Raw genomic sequence first — 16,673 nt, 5'->3', positions numbered from 1 at the left:
AAGAAAAGAATCGAATCGAAGTGTGAATGGCACTTCTTGGTCTAGACAGTATGCAATGGCATGCGTGTGGCAAGGTGCTAGACTACTGGATGCTAAATAAACCGTGCTAAATATTGGCACTAAAATCTCATTCTCTGGATATGTGAGTAATCTACTGAATCTAATTTGGAAAATTGCTTCACACCATTTTCCTGATAAGAATTTTAATTATGTATTTGATAGTTTTTTTCTGCTAAATTCCTGCATTTTATTCTTACTTCATGTGTTTTATTTGCACAGCACTCTCAAACTTCTTTTAACCCTATAGACATTTCTGAAAAACCTAACTTTAATTTCTGTCTTCAAAAGAAAACATAAACAGGCACTTACTTAAATACGCAGGGAGATGCACTGATTTCAGTACAATGCCATATACTGTTGGGGTGCAATGTGTTGAATTCATGGCATTGATTTTTTTTTTAATGAAGTGTATGTAGCCTAAGCTAAATTTCAGTGAAGAAACATTGTGAACTGTTAAGGAAACAGTTTGTGCTATGGAGAGCACTACTTTGTGTTTGTTTTTGGTGCTTACTGGTGGCATTTTGGAAGAATAGCTCTTATTAAGTGCATTGTGACTTTACTGGAAATGGAAGGTGTCTGGTTCTGAAGGAACAAAGTGTGGTTGAAAGATTTCAGTTCATGAGCGGGAGAAGAAAGTGTTGTGCTCTTCTGTTACCAAATCTTTGACTCCAAGTATTGGAGTAGTTGTATGTGCAGATTGTTCTGAGAACTGTGAGGCACAGGATTGGGATACAATTTCTGGCCTAGAAATCTTTGGAAAGCAAGCAGCTTCCCTCACAGTGATTTTGGCCGTTAGGTGACCCTTTGACTGCATGTCAGTGGCGCATTCTGTGAGGGCTGTTTGTAGAATAGAGCATTCATAACAGTCAATGCAAACTAAGTTCGGGAAAAATAAAATTAGAAGTGTGGGTGTTTTTAGCCTTATCTAAGTCTAATTGCCCGTTAGTCTAAATATCTGTGGACTAATGTTTTATAGTATTTCTGATAGCATCTGACAGAAACTACCTTGATCAACCTGGTTTGTATGTGAACATCTTTGAAGCAGTTTAGCTCCTGAGAAACAGCCACAAACAAGTAATCTCAGGCTTAAACTCTTTCTTCCAAGACCATTTCTTTAGAATGCTGCAATAAAATTGCCTTGTGACTTTTTTAAAAGTACATTTGAGTTACTCACCAAAATCTAATCCAGCTAGTAAATATATTCATACTGTTCAGAGTAATTATATCCTATTGTACTATAGAAGTACTTGAAATTTACATCCCAGTCCAACACATATTGACCTGGAAGCAAGTATACTGATTGGAATAAGGTTTTACTCCTAAGTAACTGCGTTAGATTTGGGATGCCAGATGTCCAGAGAGGATGTTGAACATCTGCAGCTATCAACTGTATAAGGTTAATTTTGATTAGCTATCTGCTTTCCAATATGTGTTCATTCTATCTGTATTCTCTTTTTTCTTGTCTCTTGATATATATTTTTATAACTTTCCTTTTGCAGTTATCGCTCAGGCAGAGCAGATTCAGGAAGTCTAAGGAAAACTTGTTAGATTAAAATGTGACTACAGTTGTATGAATAGGCCATAGGATGGAGGCAATTGTTGACAAGATGATGGAATTTCTTGCTGACCAGATGATGTGCAAATCATTTTGAGGGGAAATTGGTAAATGTCTTGCATTTTCACATAGTTTGTGTAACTGGGATATTATAGGTTATACTGTTATAAATTCATCAACAGTGAACCTCTGGTGTGAGATTACTTGGAATATCCATAATGTTAAAAAGAAAAGAAAAGAAAGAAAGAATACATTTTGGGTTATATGTGAGAAAGAAACTAGTAAAATTGCTCTTGTGTGAATAGGATAAAGATATGATTCTTACTGTGCAATCCTAGGCATGTCTTCTTAGAAGTAAATCCCATTCAGTGGGACTTTCTCCCAGATAAGTGCATACGATTGCCACCTTTATTCTAGAGTTGTCCTATTAACTTGAATAGGATTCTGAAGTTTTTTGAAAAATGACTGCCAAGCCTAAAATTTGGAGATGTGGTGTCTGATGGCCACAGTTCAATTGAAGAGCACATGGTTTGCACATATGAGGTCTCAGTTCAATCTGTGGTATCTTCAGTTAAAGGATCTTGAGCAACAGGAAACACTCTTGCCTGAGTCCCCAGAAAGCCACAGTCATTCAGAGTAAACTGCTGGGCTAGAGAGACTGATCATTTGACAGTGTAAAGCAACCCCTTATATCCTTATACAAGGCCTGCTCAGAAGGTATCCGAACTCTGTAAGGATACAAGTGGTTCCACTCATTACACCTGAGGATCCAAACCTGTAAACCAAAAATACATAAAACCATTAAAATTAATGGTTATTGTTTTTTTCTTCTTGGAAAATCCAATTCCATTTTATTTAAACATCATAATGCTGTTTGCATGCAGTATTTGTTATTCATCGTGAATTTGTGTAAAGGCTTTTATAATTAATCAGTTCAGGATAGTTTATGTAACTCTAGCTACACAATGTTTGGGGTTTGGATTAAATGTGGTTGGTTTGTGTAACATTTTAGTAATGCAAAGAGTAAATGTAGCAAGTAAATGGCATTTATTTATTTATTGCATTTTTATACCACCCAATAGCCGAAGCTCCCTGGGCAGTTCACAAAACTTAAAACCATTCAAATTATAAAACAAACGGTATAAAAACATGATATACAATACAATATAAAAGCACAACCAGGATAAAATCAGCAGCAGTGCAGAAATACAAATTTTAAACAGCACAGTTAAAATTAAATTTATAGACTGTTAAAATGCTGAGAGAATAAGAAGGACTTCATCTGGCATCTGAAAGAATATAGTGTAGGTGCCAAGTGAACCTCTTTAGGGAACTCATTCTAGTGTGCCACAGCAGAGAAGGCCCTCCTCCTGGTAGCCACCTGCCTTATTTCCTTTGGCAGGGGCTCACAGAGAAGGAACCCTGAGGATGACCTTAGGGGTACATATGGGAGGAGGCGTTCCTTCAGATAGCCTGGCCCCAAGCAGTTTAGGGCTTTAAATGTTAATACAAGCACCATTTGATTTTGTTGTCTAAGTGTAAGCTCATGAGGATGTTTGTAGCCAGAACTAATAGCACTTAACATGTCGCCAGAAGCAGAAAATTCATACTAAGACGCCTTGATCAATAACACAATTGGGTTTGTCAGGGGAAATTCTCCCCTACTCTCAAACTGACTGTAAGCAAGAGACTGCTCCATAACCCATCACTTGCTGATATTCTTGGCAGAGGTAAATGCTGCAATATTTCTATATTGTTTATCGTGGTAGCATTGTGGCAATGTTGGTGAGATCCAGCAGATTGCTGTCAAGGGATAACAGCTAATTCGGCAAGAGAACTCCTTGACCCTGATTTCCATCACAAGCCTATACTGGCAGATAGCAAAGAGGCAAAATGGAATTGCTGTGTTCAGGGTATATATTGGTATTTGTAATCCAGGTGTAAGGAAGTTCAGCATTTAACAAAGAAATATACTGGTGCTTTGCTTGTTCTCTTCCCATTTGATACACTGTTAATCCTGGAGTTAAGGGAACTGTTTCTGTACTTTATCTATAGTATAATCCTCCCTTTTAAATTTTAATGAAATGTGTGTATGCAGGGATACTGTATCTCACATTTAGAAGGGGGCGTGAAGGATAGAAAGTTAGATTAGACAGATTTTGCAATGTTTAGAGAAGAACTCTTATTTGGCAATCTGCCAAAATATTTGTGGCAGTGAGAACAAAGTGAGTAGTCCTCACACACTTGTGCACTTGCTGAATTGAAATTATTTCTTTAAAAGATAATAAATATTTCAAAGCATTTGGGGAAGTGTTAATTTTCTGGTACATATTGTATGCATATTTAGTTGAATGTTGGCGAAGTTCCATAATCTTAAATCAAGGTGTGTTAAGTGCATTTGCTTGTTTGTTCCAGGAATTAGGGAGGAAAACAATGTACACAAAAATGACTGTAGAACAATTTAATTAATACTTATGATGCCTTTTTCTCCCTTGTTTCCAATTCCTGTTGTGTTCCTTTGCATAGGTGTGAAAATTCTAAAATAAACACCAGTAAGCCTTCCAAGTTAATGACAAAGCCTTCAGTTCCTTGATAGTGCATGACCTTTTAATTATGACCCCCACCCTGAACTATTCTCTAAGAGCCTAAATCCAATACAAAATGGGTGGTTAATTTCCATAGATGCAGTAGTGATGCAATGCAAAAATCTGAATTGTTGTATTTATAGAAAGTGCTTTCTTTTTCAAAGGCCATTTCTGACTGTTGCATAGTACAGACACTGATATCTTTGCCTTGTCAGTGAGTCCCTGTGATTTTGGTGGTGGTTTTTGTTAGGTCATGCAGTGGCATATGAAGAGACATCTTTCTCTCAATGCATCTTTTTTTCTTCCTATTTCAGTCACTAAGTGCTCATCTACACCAAGCAGGATATTGCGCTATGAAAGCGGTATATAAAAGGCAGGAGCCACACCAAGCAGGATATAACAGTATGGAAGCGGTCTATGGTATGTGTCAACGGGCCCCAACAGTTGTCAATGCACTTCAGTACTGCTATAAAGCCGTAGTGTGGCTCCTGCCTTTTATGTACCACTTTCATAGTGCAATATCCTGCTTGATGTAGATGAGCCCTAAAAAAAGTTGTCTTGACCCAGTGGATACCACAGAATGGAGAAAACTAGTATATCTTAATACTGAATCTTAATCCTTTGGAGATAACTATCTCTAGAAAACAACATTTGCTTTGGTAGGGGCTGTGCTGTAAGAGGGCTGCTCATCTTTCTAAGATGGCTGTTTGTCTAATTTCACCTTTTAATTATGTAAATAGATGATGGTTGATGCAGAACCACATTTTGGCACTATGTGTTCTTATGGGAATGCTTTTCTAGACTTAGCTTATGGTCATCTAGCAAAGACGAATTCAGTTGTTTTGCATGAAAAATGTTGATGATTATGATTGGCAGCATAGGAAAGTTAATGGAGGATGATTGGCAGGTAAGTTGTCATTTAATAGGCTTCCCCCAAAATTTCTGCCATGCACTGAAGTTGCAGGGAAATAATAAGGTGGCATTTCATTATCTCATTGCTCATAAAAGAGTGAACACATGGTGTCAGATCCCATGTTTTTGACTTCAGTTGAACCAAAGGTCTTATAGATTTTAAATAATCAGGAGACATGGAGGGTTATGCTTCATTTTTACCTTTTGTGTATGACTGTTGAATGCATATCCAGATACATTAAAAAGATACTGAAGTTCAGTAAATATAACATTTAGAATGTTATATTGTGGAAATATATCTCCAAATTTTGCTCTCTGATGTGACTGCTGTATCTATGTCATTGCTGTGCTACAATTCTTTTATCTTCCTTCAGACTCGCTGACATAGGCATCAGCTACACATAACTAAACATCCAACCAAAATTATTAGGTGGTCAAATAGTTGGTAGCAATATATATGCTTGTCTTTATAGAAATGTTTGGTAAGAAGTTCTTTGTACATGAAACTCTGGAAACAGAGGGGAGGGATGCCTACCAAAGATCAACAGGAATTTCACACTAAACTATTATCATAATTGTAACAAATGACTGGCTGATCATTAATAGTTTCATCTGCTATAATTACACAACCCCTGAATTAATTATATTATTTTTAGAAGGTGTTCCCTAACAAGTGAATATGCAACAATTAAATTATTATTCAAATTTTGATTTTTTTATATATCAAATAGAATGATTAACAAGTGAAATAATAGACCTTCTGTTCTAGATTAGTATGTATATTTATACTATTTTCAGCAGTGTATTACTCTTTTCACTACTTTATAATCCAATTAGGATATAAATATCCTAGTTCAGCCTTCAAGGTATAATTTAGGAACTTGCCCTTTATTGTATCCTGTCCAGTACTACTCTTTAGATCTAATTGGCCATCTAGGCCAATTACATAAAACTCTGGAAAATCTGAACTAAGGTATGGAAGACAAAAGTGAAAGCCTTCATAGAAAAAATGTAAATATACATATTGAGGCTGAACAAATGAAAAATGGAGAAACGTGCCTTCACCTGGGGGGAAACTCTGCTGAAGCAATGTTTCTTCTCAAAAGAACCATCCAAAAGCAAAAAGTCATATTTGGCAGGATGCCAAGGCTTATTCTGACCCCCACCCTGCTTGCCCACTGCATACATGTACTATACCTGGCTTTGCCCACTTTTGTCCTCAGCCTTGGAGATCAATGCAGAGAAGAGCATTAACTCTTAGGTATGTAGCAGATATTTAAAATAAGACCGCTAAGAATAGTGCTGAAAGTGGACAGATTCAGAATACCAGCAAATCATTTTTTATTAGAGAACGCATGTGGGAGGTGAGCATGCATGCATACATGCGTGCACACACACACACGTATGTGTTAGAAGAAAGTTAGTGGATTTGGACCACTGAAATAGTGGGTTTGCCGTGGTGTGTTCCACCCTCAGTTCTCCAGCACACTCCTAGCATGTATCCCAGAAGCCTTATGACACAACTCTATCCCAGGAGTCTTTGCAAGTAAGGCTGGTGATGTTGTGGCAAAGGCCATTCTGCCATTGGTGTGCTGACTGTGCTTGGTGTGTTTTTATTTTTCCAGCTGTGGTTGGAAATTTGTTGGAGTTAGTTGGTGTAAATATTTTCTCCCCTGATGCTTTCATCGGCATTTCTTGTCCCTGCCTACAGCTGTTCTTTTCTCTCGGTTTGCTGCCTGCAGCCTGTCAATTTGGTAATTTGAGGGAGACATTCCACTTAAATAGAACAGAGGTGAATAGGGCATTAACGATAATAACATTTTCATTAATTTTCATTAATTAATTATGAGTTATGACTTTGCTCATTCTTGTCCACAGAGTGACTTATTTCCAGAGTAGATGGGATACCAAATGGAACAATGTAAAAAAAATTACTTTGCAGTGCAGACATAGGGCATGTCTACACCATAGGGTGTAGAGGGAGGGAGGGGGGAAGATTGCGGACTTACCTGCTTACGCGATCCTCCCCCAACGTCTTGATGGCCGTGCAATGTTCCGGAAAGAGGACATCACGGCTGTCCCCCTTCCCCCGGCAACAGGAGAAGGAGTGCAATTGCCCTCCTCTGGAAAAGTGAGTAAAAAAAAAAAAACACCCCACATCCCCACCCCTAATGGGTATGGACTGTCCCCATCCAGCTACATGCCTATTTTAAGAGTCCCGCTATTGGAAGCAGCAGCCACATGGCCTGCACTCCTTGGAATGGTCCTGGGACCGTGGAAAAATAGGGGGTTTCCATGGTTTCCAATATCCCGGGGGAAGTGCCTGGTCGTCCCGGGTTGCCCCCGGGATCTCCTGTGCATCATTTGGACACATGGGGACAATCCAGAGACGACCCTGGGATATAGGGCTGGTGTAGACATGCCCATAGAAGATAGAGAGCACTCATGACCTATTCATTTTAAGGAACAAGGAACATCAGTGTAGGAATATCCTCTGTATGGGAATCTTTTCTAAGATAGTTAATCCTCTGGAGTTGTTGTTTGCAGTTAGATTTTTATTGGAACTTTAATCATGAGTTTTAATCTCTGGCAACACAGTTATTTTTGAGATATGTTCCCCCCTAGTACAGGGACTGGCAACCTCTGGTCCTCCAGATATTGTTGAACTCAACTCGCCTGAGCCAGTATGGCCAATGGTCAGGGATGGTGGGATTTGTAGCCCGTCAACATCTGGAAGGCCACAGGTTGCCTACCTCTGCTCTGGGACCTAAACTTTACCATAGTTGGAGCTGTAAATGATGGTTAGAGTAATTGAACTAATCTTGTGTCTGAATGTTTTTTCTCCATAGGTAAAGTATGTGTACAGAACTTCACCGCAAATGTTTTAAGACAAGTGAACGTTTTATGACAAGTACATCTGAAAGAAGTTCAGCAAGGAATAATATTCAGCACACCTTGAAAAACTGTGCCCATAAGTGCCAAGCAAATTTGAAAAGGAACTAGCTGGGAGTCTATACATAGATAAAGAGTCTATTCTTCTGCAGTTTCACTGATTAAATATAAAGACAAATACAACATCAGCAGAATAACTACAGACCCTGGTGCTTCTTACATATTTGTGTTACGGTCCTCAGAACTGATACTTTACTTAGCCTGTTTAGGACTCCTTTAATTGTATATACAATAAAACCGAGTAGCACTGTGTTGCTGTTATTCACTAAAATAATTGAATGTTAAGACATTTGCCAAAATGAGTGCAGAAGGATACCAGTACAGAGCTTTATACGATTACAAAAAAGAACGAGAAGAAGACATTGACTTGCACTTGGGAGATATTTTAACTGTGAATAAAGGTACTTTAGTTGCCCTTGGATTCAGTGATGGGGAAGAAGCAAAACCTGAGGAAATTGGTTGGTTGAATGGTTATAACGAAACTACTGGAGAAAGAGGGGACTTCCCAGGAACTTATGTAGAATATATTGGAAGAAAAAAACTTTCTCCCCCAACTCCAAAGCCTCGTCCTGTTCGACCTCTTCCTGTGGCACCAAGTCCTGCAAGAATAGGAACAGACAATGATCAACCAGGTTAGTAGTGTCTCATTTTTTCAGGTGGTTGTGATTCAGTACAAAAGCTTGATTTTGTGGAACTTTCATTCAGGTTTCCTTAATGCAGAAAGTTCAGAAAAGCTCTAACACATAGAAATGAGAATTTTTGAGAAAATAAACTTCTCATCTTACAGCAACTAAGAAATACATATGATTATTAAACATGAATTATACCTTTTGGAATAACACCCATGTAGTAGTAGTAACCTCACATTTCACAGGTGCTATTACTTGTAGCTAAATACAAGTAATAGCTTGTATTACTTCAGCTATTGGGCGGTATAAAAATGTAACAAATAAATAAGAAAAAAACACCACTGGTACTGTTAGACTGTGTGCATCTGCCAATGGTGCTTGTTTATCTTAGTATTAAAAAGCAATTACATTTTTAAAATAATAATAATGGATTCATTCTAATATGTAAAATTTCTTGAATGTAATTTTGCTATCTATAGACAGAATTAGTGTGTTGATCTCCATTTAAAATTTGATAATGACTAAACCAGTGAGCTAGGATAATTAGTCTTAAAAATCAGAAGCCAAGAAGTATGGGCGTTAGTGTATATAAACATTTAAAAGATAAGAAACTTAAACATAAATGGAACTAACTAATTAACATGTATTCTAGTATTATCCCATCGGGGTCAGTGGCAGTGCACTTGTGAAAGTGGTCATTACCTTTACTCCCCTTTCTCACCCCTTATTCCTCTGCCACAGTAGAATAAAACAATGTCCTGCCCAGAATGATAATGGGCTAACATCCAATGTTATGTCAGCCAGGTTCCATTAGTAGGGCAGGGCTTCTGTTCCTCTCCTCCCCATTGTACTTCACCTATGCACAAATCTATGTACATATTGCCTGGGAAGCAGGATATGTCCAAATGGACTCTCCTCTGAGGCTCTAAAGCCATAGCTAGATGGGACTTTATCCCAGGGTAATCCCCGGGATCGTCCCTGTGTGTCCACATGACGCACAGGGGATCCTGGGATCAGGGATGATCCCTCCCTTGCCAATGCCCCGGGATCTTGCCCTCCCCTTTGGCCCCAGTTTTTCTGCGGTCCCAGGCTGAGCCCAAGACCACGGAACGTGTGGCCGGGTGCTGCAGGTGATTCCTGGCGAGTAAAAAAACTACCCCACATCCCCACCCCTAATGGGTATGGACTGCCCCCATCCAGCTACATGCCTATTTTAAGAGTCCCGCTATTGGAAGCAGCAGCCACATAGCCTGCACTGGGGAAATCATTGCAGGAAATTCCCACGGTGGCTTTGAGGTGGCTGCGGCATCGTACAACCAACACAGCACCACTGCACAGGCACCACAGGGCTTTTATTTTATTTTTTTATTTATTTAGAGTATTTTTATCCCGCACCTCAGCCAAAAGGCTCTCGGAGCGGCTTACAATGTATCAATAAAGGAGACAGTCCCTACCCTCAGGCTTACGTTCTAAAAAAAAAGACATGACACACAAGGAAAAGTGTATGGAGGGAAGAGGGAGAAAATAAAAAGAAATTAAGGAGACTGCTTAGGCTGGTGGGAAGGCCCTGCTCCGTCCTCTCATCTCCCAATGGAGGGGCAAACCAACAGTTCCTTCTTCCCCACAGAGGGGTGGGTCCAACTGAAGCAGGCTCCGATGGTGCCTGCCTGCTCCAGTCTCCCTCGCATCTTCTTCCCCACAGGGTGAAGATGGCAGTTAGCCCTTTGAGGGGGGGGGGGTTCCAACTGAAGCAGGCTCCGATGGAGCCTGCCTGCTCCAGTCTCCCTCGCAAGATGTATAGATAGCCTCCAGTAGTGTGAGTTCTTCCTACTTGTTTATTAGTTGGCCAGAAGATGGCAGTTAGTTAGGAAGGACGCAGGTGATAGACAGTGTCTATGTAATTTTTGTATTCAGACATGTACTCAAGTAATGTGGGATGTTATTGTGAATGTATCATGCATGTGGGTGGGGCCTAACTTGAAAAAACTTAAACTTGGAAAGAGGGCATAGAAACCAATGTTAACAAATGCAGAAGTGTCACAAAAAGTAATGACAAAATAGCTACCGATGGCTATACATAGAAACTGCTATTACTTTCTACTCTGCCCTTATACCTGAGTTGTGGAAGTCACTAACTTCCTGCTCCAGCATTCCAGCAAACAATTTAAGAAAAGCCTTTAGATCATCTGCTATGGAGAAAATATTTCGTGCATAAATACTACTAGCTATTGCAGTCAGAGCTTAAATTATTAAAGGTGGTAAAATTGGGTTTTCTGCTCCCCCGAGAATGAAATGGTTAATCTTTTATATAGTCCAGATGCATGTGGGCAACAAACCAACAGGAATCTTCCCAGGATAATAAACTATTGCTCTGCGCATTAGAGTGCATTTTGAACCTAAAGAGACTCTGATGTAAGATTTGCTTGACTGTCTTTGGTGAAGTTTATGTTTTTTGGGCTTAACCGTTTCAAAATGCTCTGTATGAATATATGGGAGGAGAGCCTAAAAAAGGGGTGTTTCTTAGTCTAAAAAATTGTGTTTCTTAGTGTACTATTTGAAGTCAAATTAAAAACAAAAATATACTTGTATGTCTTACAAGATTAAGTTTCTGTTGTGGTTTCCTACTGATGGATTAACCATGGTACCTTTTCCACATTTTTTAAAAATGTGAGTGTTCCCATAAACAAAACAAGTTTTACTTGGGTTTTCTGTTGTGTTTATCAAACTAAGTAACCTGAGACTTGGTTTACTTCTCCTAACTTAATCAAACCAGTATTTTGTTGCCTTTGGGGGCTTACATACTATCTTCAAAACAATACATCTGATTGAAAATCATGTACTATGTTTGGAGGCCTGAAGGTTTAAGTAAGTTATGAATTTTTTTTCTTCTAATTTAGCTTAATGTGCTAACTTACACTTGAGCTAATTCTAATTTATAAAACTCACAGAGCAGCTAACCCAGGATTTCATAATGCTATTCAATCCTACCCTCTATAAAACCATTATCTAATTAGACCTGCCAATTTAAGATAACACTTCTGATGGTGGGCTATAATCCACAAAAAATTATGCCATAATTAATAGTTTTTAAAGTTCCACAAGCCTTTTTTTGTTTTTAATAATATTGTTTCGACACATTACAGTAATTTAAAATCCACATTTCTAATCATAAGTAAAATAGAAAATTATTCAGCTGTGATTCTAGTGATATCTGGTGTATACTCATCTAAGAGAGCAATCTCATAGCTCCTAGACTGCATCTGGGGGGCCATAGGATTAGTCGTTTTCCTGGCTATGAGGTTGGAACCCTGGCTCCGGCCTCATAGCCAGGAAACCGTGCTCCCCACCCCTTTTCTCTCCCCGTTAGCCAGTATGGAGAGAATCGCACCAGCTACCTCCCCACGCTTGGTAAATGGAACACAGAGACGGGAAATGGGGTGTTCCCAGGGGCAGGAAGGGGAGGAGATCGGGGCAGCTGCCTTTTGCTGAATCCTATGGCCCTCCCAGCCTCCTTCACTCCCCCACTACAGCGCCACTGCTAGATGGGTGAAAACACCCATCTAATAGAAATGAAAGGCCGCAAGAGTGCAGAGACAAAGATTGCCTCTGCAGTCCAGCCGCCCTGCATTGAATACTTGGCTGCCTCCAAGTTGGGAGGCTGCGGACTGTCGGCATAGGATTACACCCTAAGTATATTTTGACGGTAAGGGCCAATGGACTGTTATCTGAGTGGTGATGCTGATACTTTCCCATGGTTGGACCACTTCCTGTATTTAGAAAGAGGGATCATGTGAACTAACTAAGGGCCTTGCTAGACGAGGCCTTAGCGTGCTGTGAGGCCCGGTTTCCCTGCTGTGTGTCCAGATGACGCACAGGGGAATCCGGGGTCAAGGCGCGCTGAAGCCTCCCTTAACGCGCCATAAGCGAAGTTGCTTATGGCACGCCTTTTCCGCAGCCCCAGCCTGAGGCCGGGGCTGCGGAACGTCTAGCAAGGTCCGTGGCTTTTTGCGGCTACTCGCTTACTTGCGAGTAGCTGGTAAAAGCCATGGACTGGGCACAGCACTCATATGAGTGCTGTGCCCATCGGGCCGGGGGGTGTGTGAGGCTGGACCCAGCAGGAGAGGGGGGTAGAAGGTCGGGCACTGAGATGGCATCAGGGAGAGGGAGGACGGGCGACGCAGGAATCAGGGAGAGGGAGGATGGGCGACGCGGGCATTGGAGAGGGAGGTCGGGCGATGTGGGCATCTCGGAGAGGGAGGACGGGCGACGCAGGCATCAGGGAGAGGGAGGACAAGCGACACGGGCATCGGGAAGAGAGAGGACGGGCGACGCGGGCATCAGGGAGAGAGAGGGCGAGCAGGGAAAGAGTGGCCAGGGAGGCATCTGGGATGGCAGGGGGGGATCAGGAGCGGAGGGGGCTTAATTTTTAAAAAAAGGCACTTACCTTGTCCTTCGGCTTCAGGGCGCACGTGGCCCCTTTAACAAAACAAAACAAAACAAAATGGCCGACGCTGCAGGGCTTCCGTAGTCCCTGCGCGTCGGCCGTCTAGGAGGCAGGGCGGCGCGCGCTAAAGTTAGCGCGCCTTCACCCCGCCTCCATGCCGGCTTATCCAGCATGGTCTAGCAAGGCCCTTGGTTGGGGAAATCATGTACTTGCTTCAGTCACCAGCATCATTTTTTCCAGTGATGCTTATGTTGGGAATAATCAGATTATTTGCCCAATCCATCTGGTTTCTCTTCTTGGACATTATTAGAGCCATGGGGGATGCAGTCAATAGGAAGTGGCAGCCATGCTGCTCTGGTAATGTATTAGTCAGGATGAAGCCTTGTTAAATAAAATATAAGCACACCATAATTTATGGATGAACTTTAGAAACCTCCCCTGAAATTTGTGACCATTATGTTTTGTATATAGGCAAGGCTGTTTATATACTTCTGATTTCAGCAACTTCTGGGTGGTTGGAGAAGGATGTTTGTTCGTCCTCTCCAGCACTGGTGTTCCCATCTTGCTTGTCATGACATTTGCATGGATATAACAGAGCTGGCATGGCAAACTGACTGAGAGAGAGGCCACTTCTGTTGCTCTTTAAATAAATAAATATTCCTGTATAGGCCCTCAGACATCAAATAGACATTGCATCTATTCCCGCAAACCAAGCAATTTTGTGTGTGGGTTGCCCTCCAAATTAATGTTAGAGAAATATTTTGGATTTTTAAAATAACTAAAAAAAGAGGGAGTCTTGTCAGTTTAGCCTAACTCCATTTGACAGCATTGATGAAGCTATGCTACATGGCCTTTCTCCATCTATATTCTGCCTTGTGCTGTTGGTTGGAGAACTGCACAAAAGGGAAAGCGCTCTGTAGAATGGTCCTGATCATCCCTTGTGCATATTCTTCAAGAGAGACTAGTGTACAAATAATAGGAATGGCTATTGAAAGTAAAGTACAGAAAATCTACCATTCAGCTTCATGAAACAGCAACACATTCTATAGCAAAGAAACCTTGTAGGCAACTGGAAATTCTGTACTGATTTGTGAGACAAATAGAAACAGCTAAACTTTTGATTAGCCAGAACTAATTTATTTCCCTTAACTGCTATTGTTTTCCCCCTTTATGGTCACGTGAATAACTTAATGTCTGAAGAAAGTTAAAGTGTGATTTGTGTGCAAACTAATCATAGAGGACATCACGCTTTTTTGTAATCGATTACTATGTTCTTTATCTTTGTTCATGCACTATTTAATGGAGCTATGCTAAATCTTAAATATTGGAGGGATATTGAGTTTGTTGAGAACTAGAATTCTCCACAATGCCTGTATGAAGATGCTTGTAGTTCACAGTACACTGAAGTCACACTGAAGCATTGGGGGCAGTTGAAGTAACCTGCTGGTTGCTCTATTAGAAAAGTGAGAAACCAGGAGTAGGCTTACTTTTCCCTCTCCATCTGCTATTATTCCTCATGATGATCTTGAAGTTGTACAACCACAAATTCTTAAAGACAACACTGTTGAAAGAAATGCATTGGTATCTCCACCTACCACCTTTAATGCAGAATTGTGCTGCCTGATGCCCTCCAGATGTAATGGACTACAACACCCATAATCCCCAACTATTGGCCACATTGTCTTGGGGATATGGAAATTGTAATCTATACAGCTGGAGGGCACCAGCTTGTGTACCCCTGTTATAATGTAAATATACCTCTAGAGGCCCTATTTACTGGACCGTCATTAAGTTTTATAAGGTTGGTGGGCAATAAAGAGCCTTCTCACTGGTGGCCCGTACTCTGGGGAATTCCCTCCCCAGATGACTGGTCCCATCTGGTTTTTAAAAGCCTGTTTGTTTTTCTGACTTTTAATTGAAAGTCTTTATTTATTCATTATAATATTTATAGACCATCTTTCCACAAATGTCACCAAGCCTACGTACAACAATACAAATAAAAACAATAATAAAGACATAAGTAAACTGCATTAAAACACCAAAACTTTAAAGCCACTGTTCACATTTTAAAAGACCAAATTAAAGAGATGTGTCTTAATTCCTTTCTGGAGAACGGAGATCAATTTTATCTCTAAAGAGAGTACATTCCTCCGTTTGAGAGAAAGCGCTTTCACGTGTGCTTGACAATGTGGGCCTCTGTGAGCAGGTGTGTCCTGAAAGGGACTCTCCTGAAGTTCGCAATAATCAGATGGGTTCATTGTAAGACAGGTAATCCTCAGATAGCTAGGTCCTAAGCTGTTTAAAGCAGGGGTGCACAACCTTTTTGACCCTAAGGGCCACATGTGATGCTAGCATGGAGAAGAGTCAGATATTTGCATGAGCATGCATACAGACACACACACATGCACAAAGCAAATGCACGCATTCACCCCCCCCCCATTGTTCCTGACGTAGGTTGCGCTTTCGCCACTGCTAGCAGCAACAGGAAAGAGAGAACTTTATGATGATCTCTGGGAGAGGTAGGGGGAAATTCAGTAGTGGTAGGAGGGTCAGGGCACACTTGAGGGGCCATAGTAAAGGCCTTGGAGAAGCTCATGCGCTCCCGGGGTGCAGGGGCTACACCCTTGCTTTAAATGTTATGACCAATGCCTTGAATTGAATCCAGAAAACAACTGATAACTAGTGCAGATCTTTCAATATCAATGTAAGAGTGACATGATCACAATACTCTGCAGCAGACTAGTTGCTGCATTTTGCACCAATTTTATTGTATTTGCTGCTTCGTCTGTTAGCTGGTTTTGGATTGGATTTGTTTTTAGACTGTATTTTACTCTAACTGGCCTGTTTTTTTAAAAAAAAAAGTCTAACTTTTTTATTTTATGAATCTGTTACGGTGAACTTAATACTGTAAGCTGCCTTGGAAAAGCTGTGGTCTTGAAAGGCAGCTGAGAAATAAACAAATAAAATGAATCTTACCTGTTATGGAAGTTTGTTTTGCCACTGAGTTAACTGGTTACTTGGAAATACTAACTAAATAGCTAACTTTTCAAAAGGCATTCCATGTTTAGTTGCATCAGATAAACCATATGCTTCCCCATGTTTTTTGTTGTGAAAATGCAGGCAAAAATAGATAGGCTGTGGAGATGTAAAAAAGAAAGAACACAAGCTTCTTATCATTTATGTGAAATAGTATTCATGAAAGGGGTTATAATTTCTCATATATTTGGTATTGCATTTGAAATTCTGAGACAGATAGATAGATAGATAGATAGATAGATAGATAGATAGATAGATAGATATAGATAGGTGTGTGTGTGATCTACTGCTTCTGTTCAAAGGAAATTACTACTATATTGGGGATACTACTATTTTCCCCAATATGGTAATAATGCTAGTAAGTTTCTCTAGCTGTTGTTTGACTCCACCTGCTGGTAAATGTTCATAGTACTGGAAATATGTAAGATTCCAAATTGATGGATTGAAATTAATGAAATGGAATGAAATTTTGAATAGAATGAAACCTGATTTTAATAGTG

At 40.3% G+C, this 16,673-nt stretch overlaps 1 protein-coding gene across 1 annotated transcript in view; it reads left to right on the top strand.

Moving 5' to 3' along the window:
• Positions 1 to 7,961: 7,961 nt before the first annotated feature.
• PIK3R1 (phosphoinositide-3-kinase regulatory subunit 1) overlaps positions 7,962 to 16,673 on the top strand; it is a 58,353-nt gene continuing 49,641 nt past the window's right edge. Inside the window, exon 1 of the mRNA XM_063127986.1 lies at positions 7,962 to 8,696. Within this exon, the coding sequence (XP_062984056.1) occupies positions 8,363 to 8,696 (334 nt within the window). The 5' untranslated portion in view covers positions 7,962 to 8,362. The remainder of the gene's footprint in view (positions 8,697 to 16,673) is intronic.

The sequence above is a fragment of the Elgaria multicarinata genome, chromosome 6 (genome assembly GCF_023053635.1).
Source record: "Elgaria multicarinata webbii isolate HBS135686 ecotype San Diego chromosome 6, rElgMul1.1.pri, whole genome shotgun sequence".
Classification (NCBI taxonomy): domain Eukaryota; kingdom Metazoa; phylum Chordata; class Lepidosauria; order Squamata; family Anguidae; genus Elgaria; species Elgaria multicarinata.
Note: the sequence above shows the minus strand (reverse complement) of the source record. Positions and strands in the feature narration are given on the sequence as shown.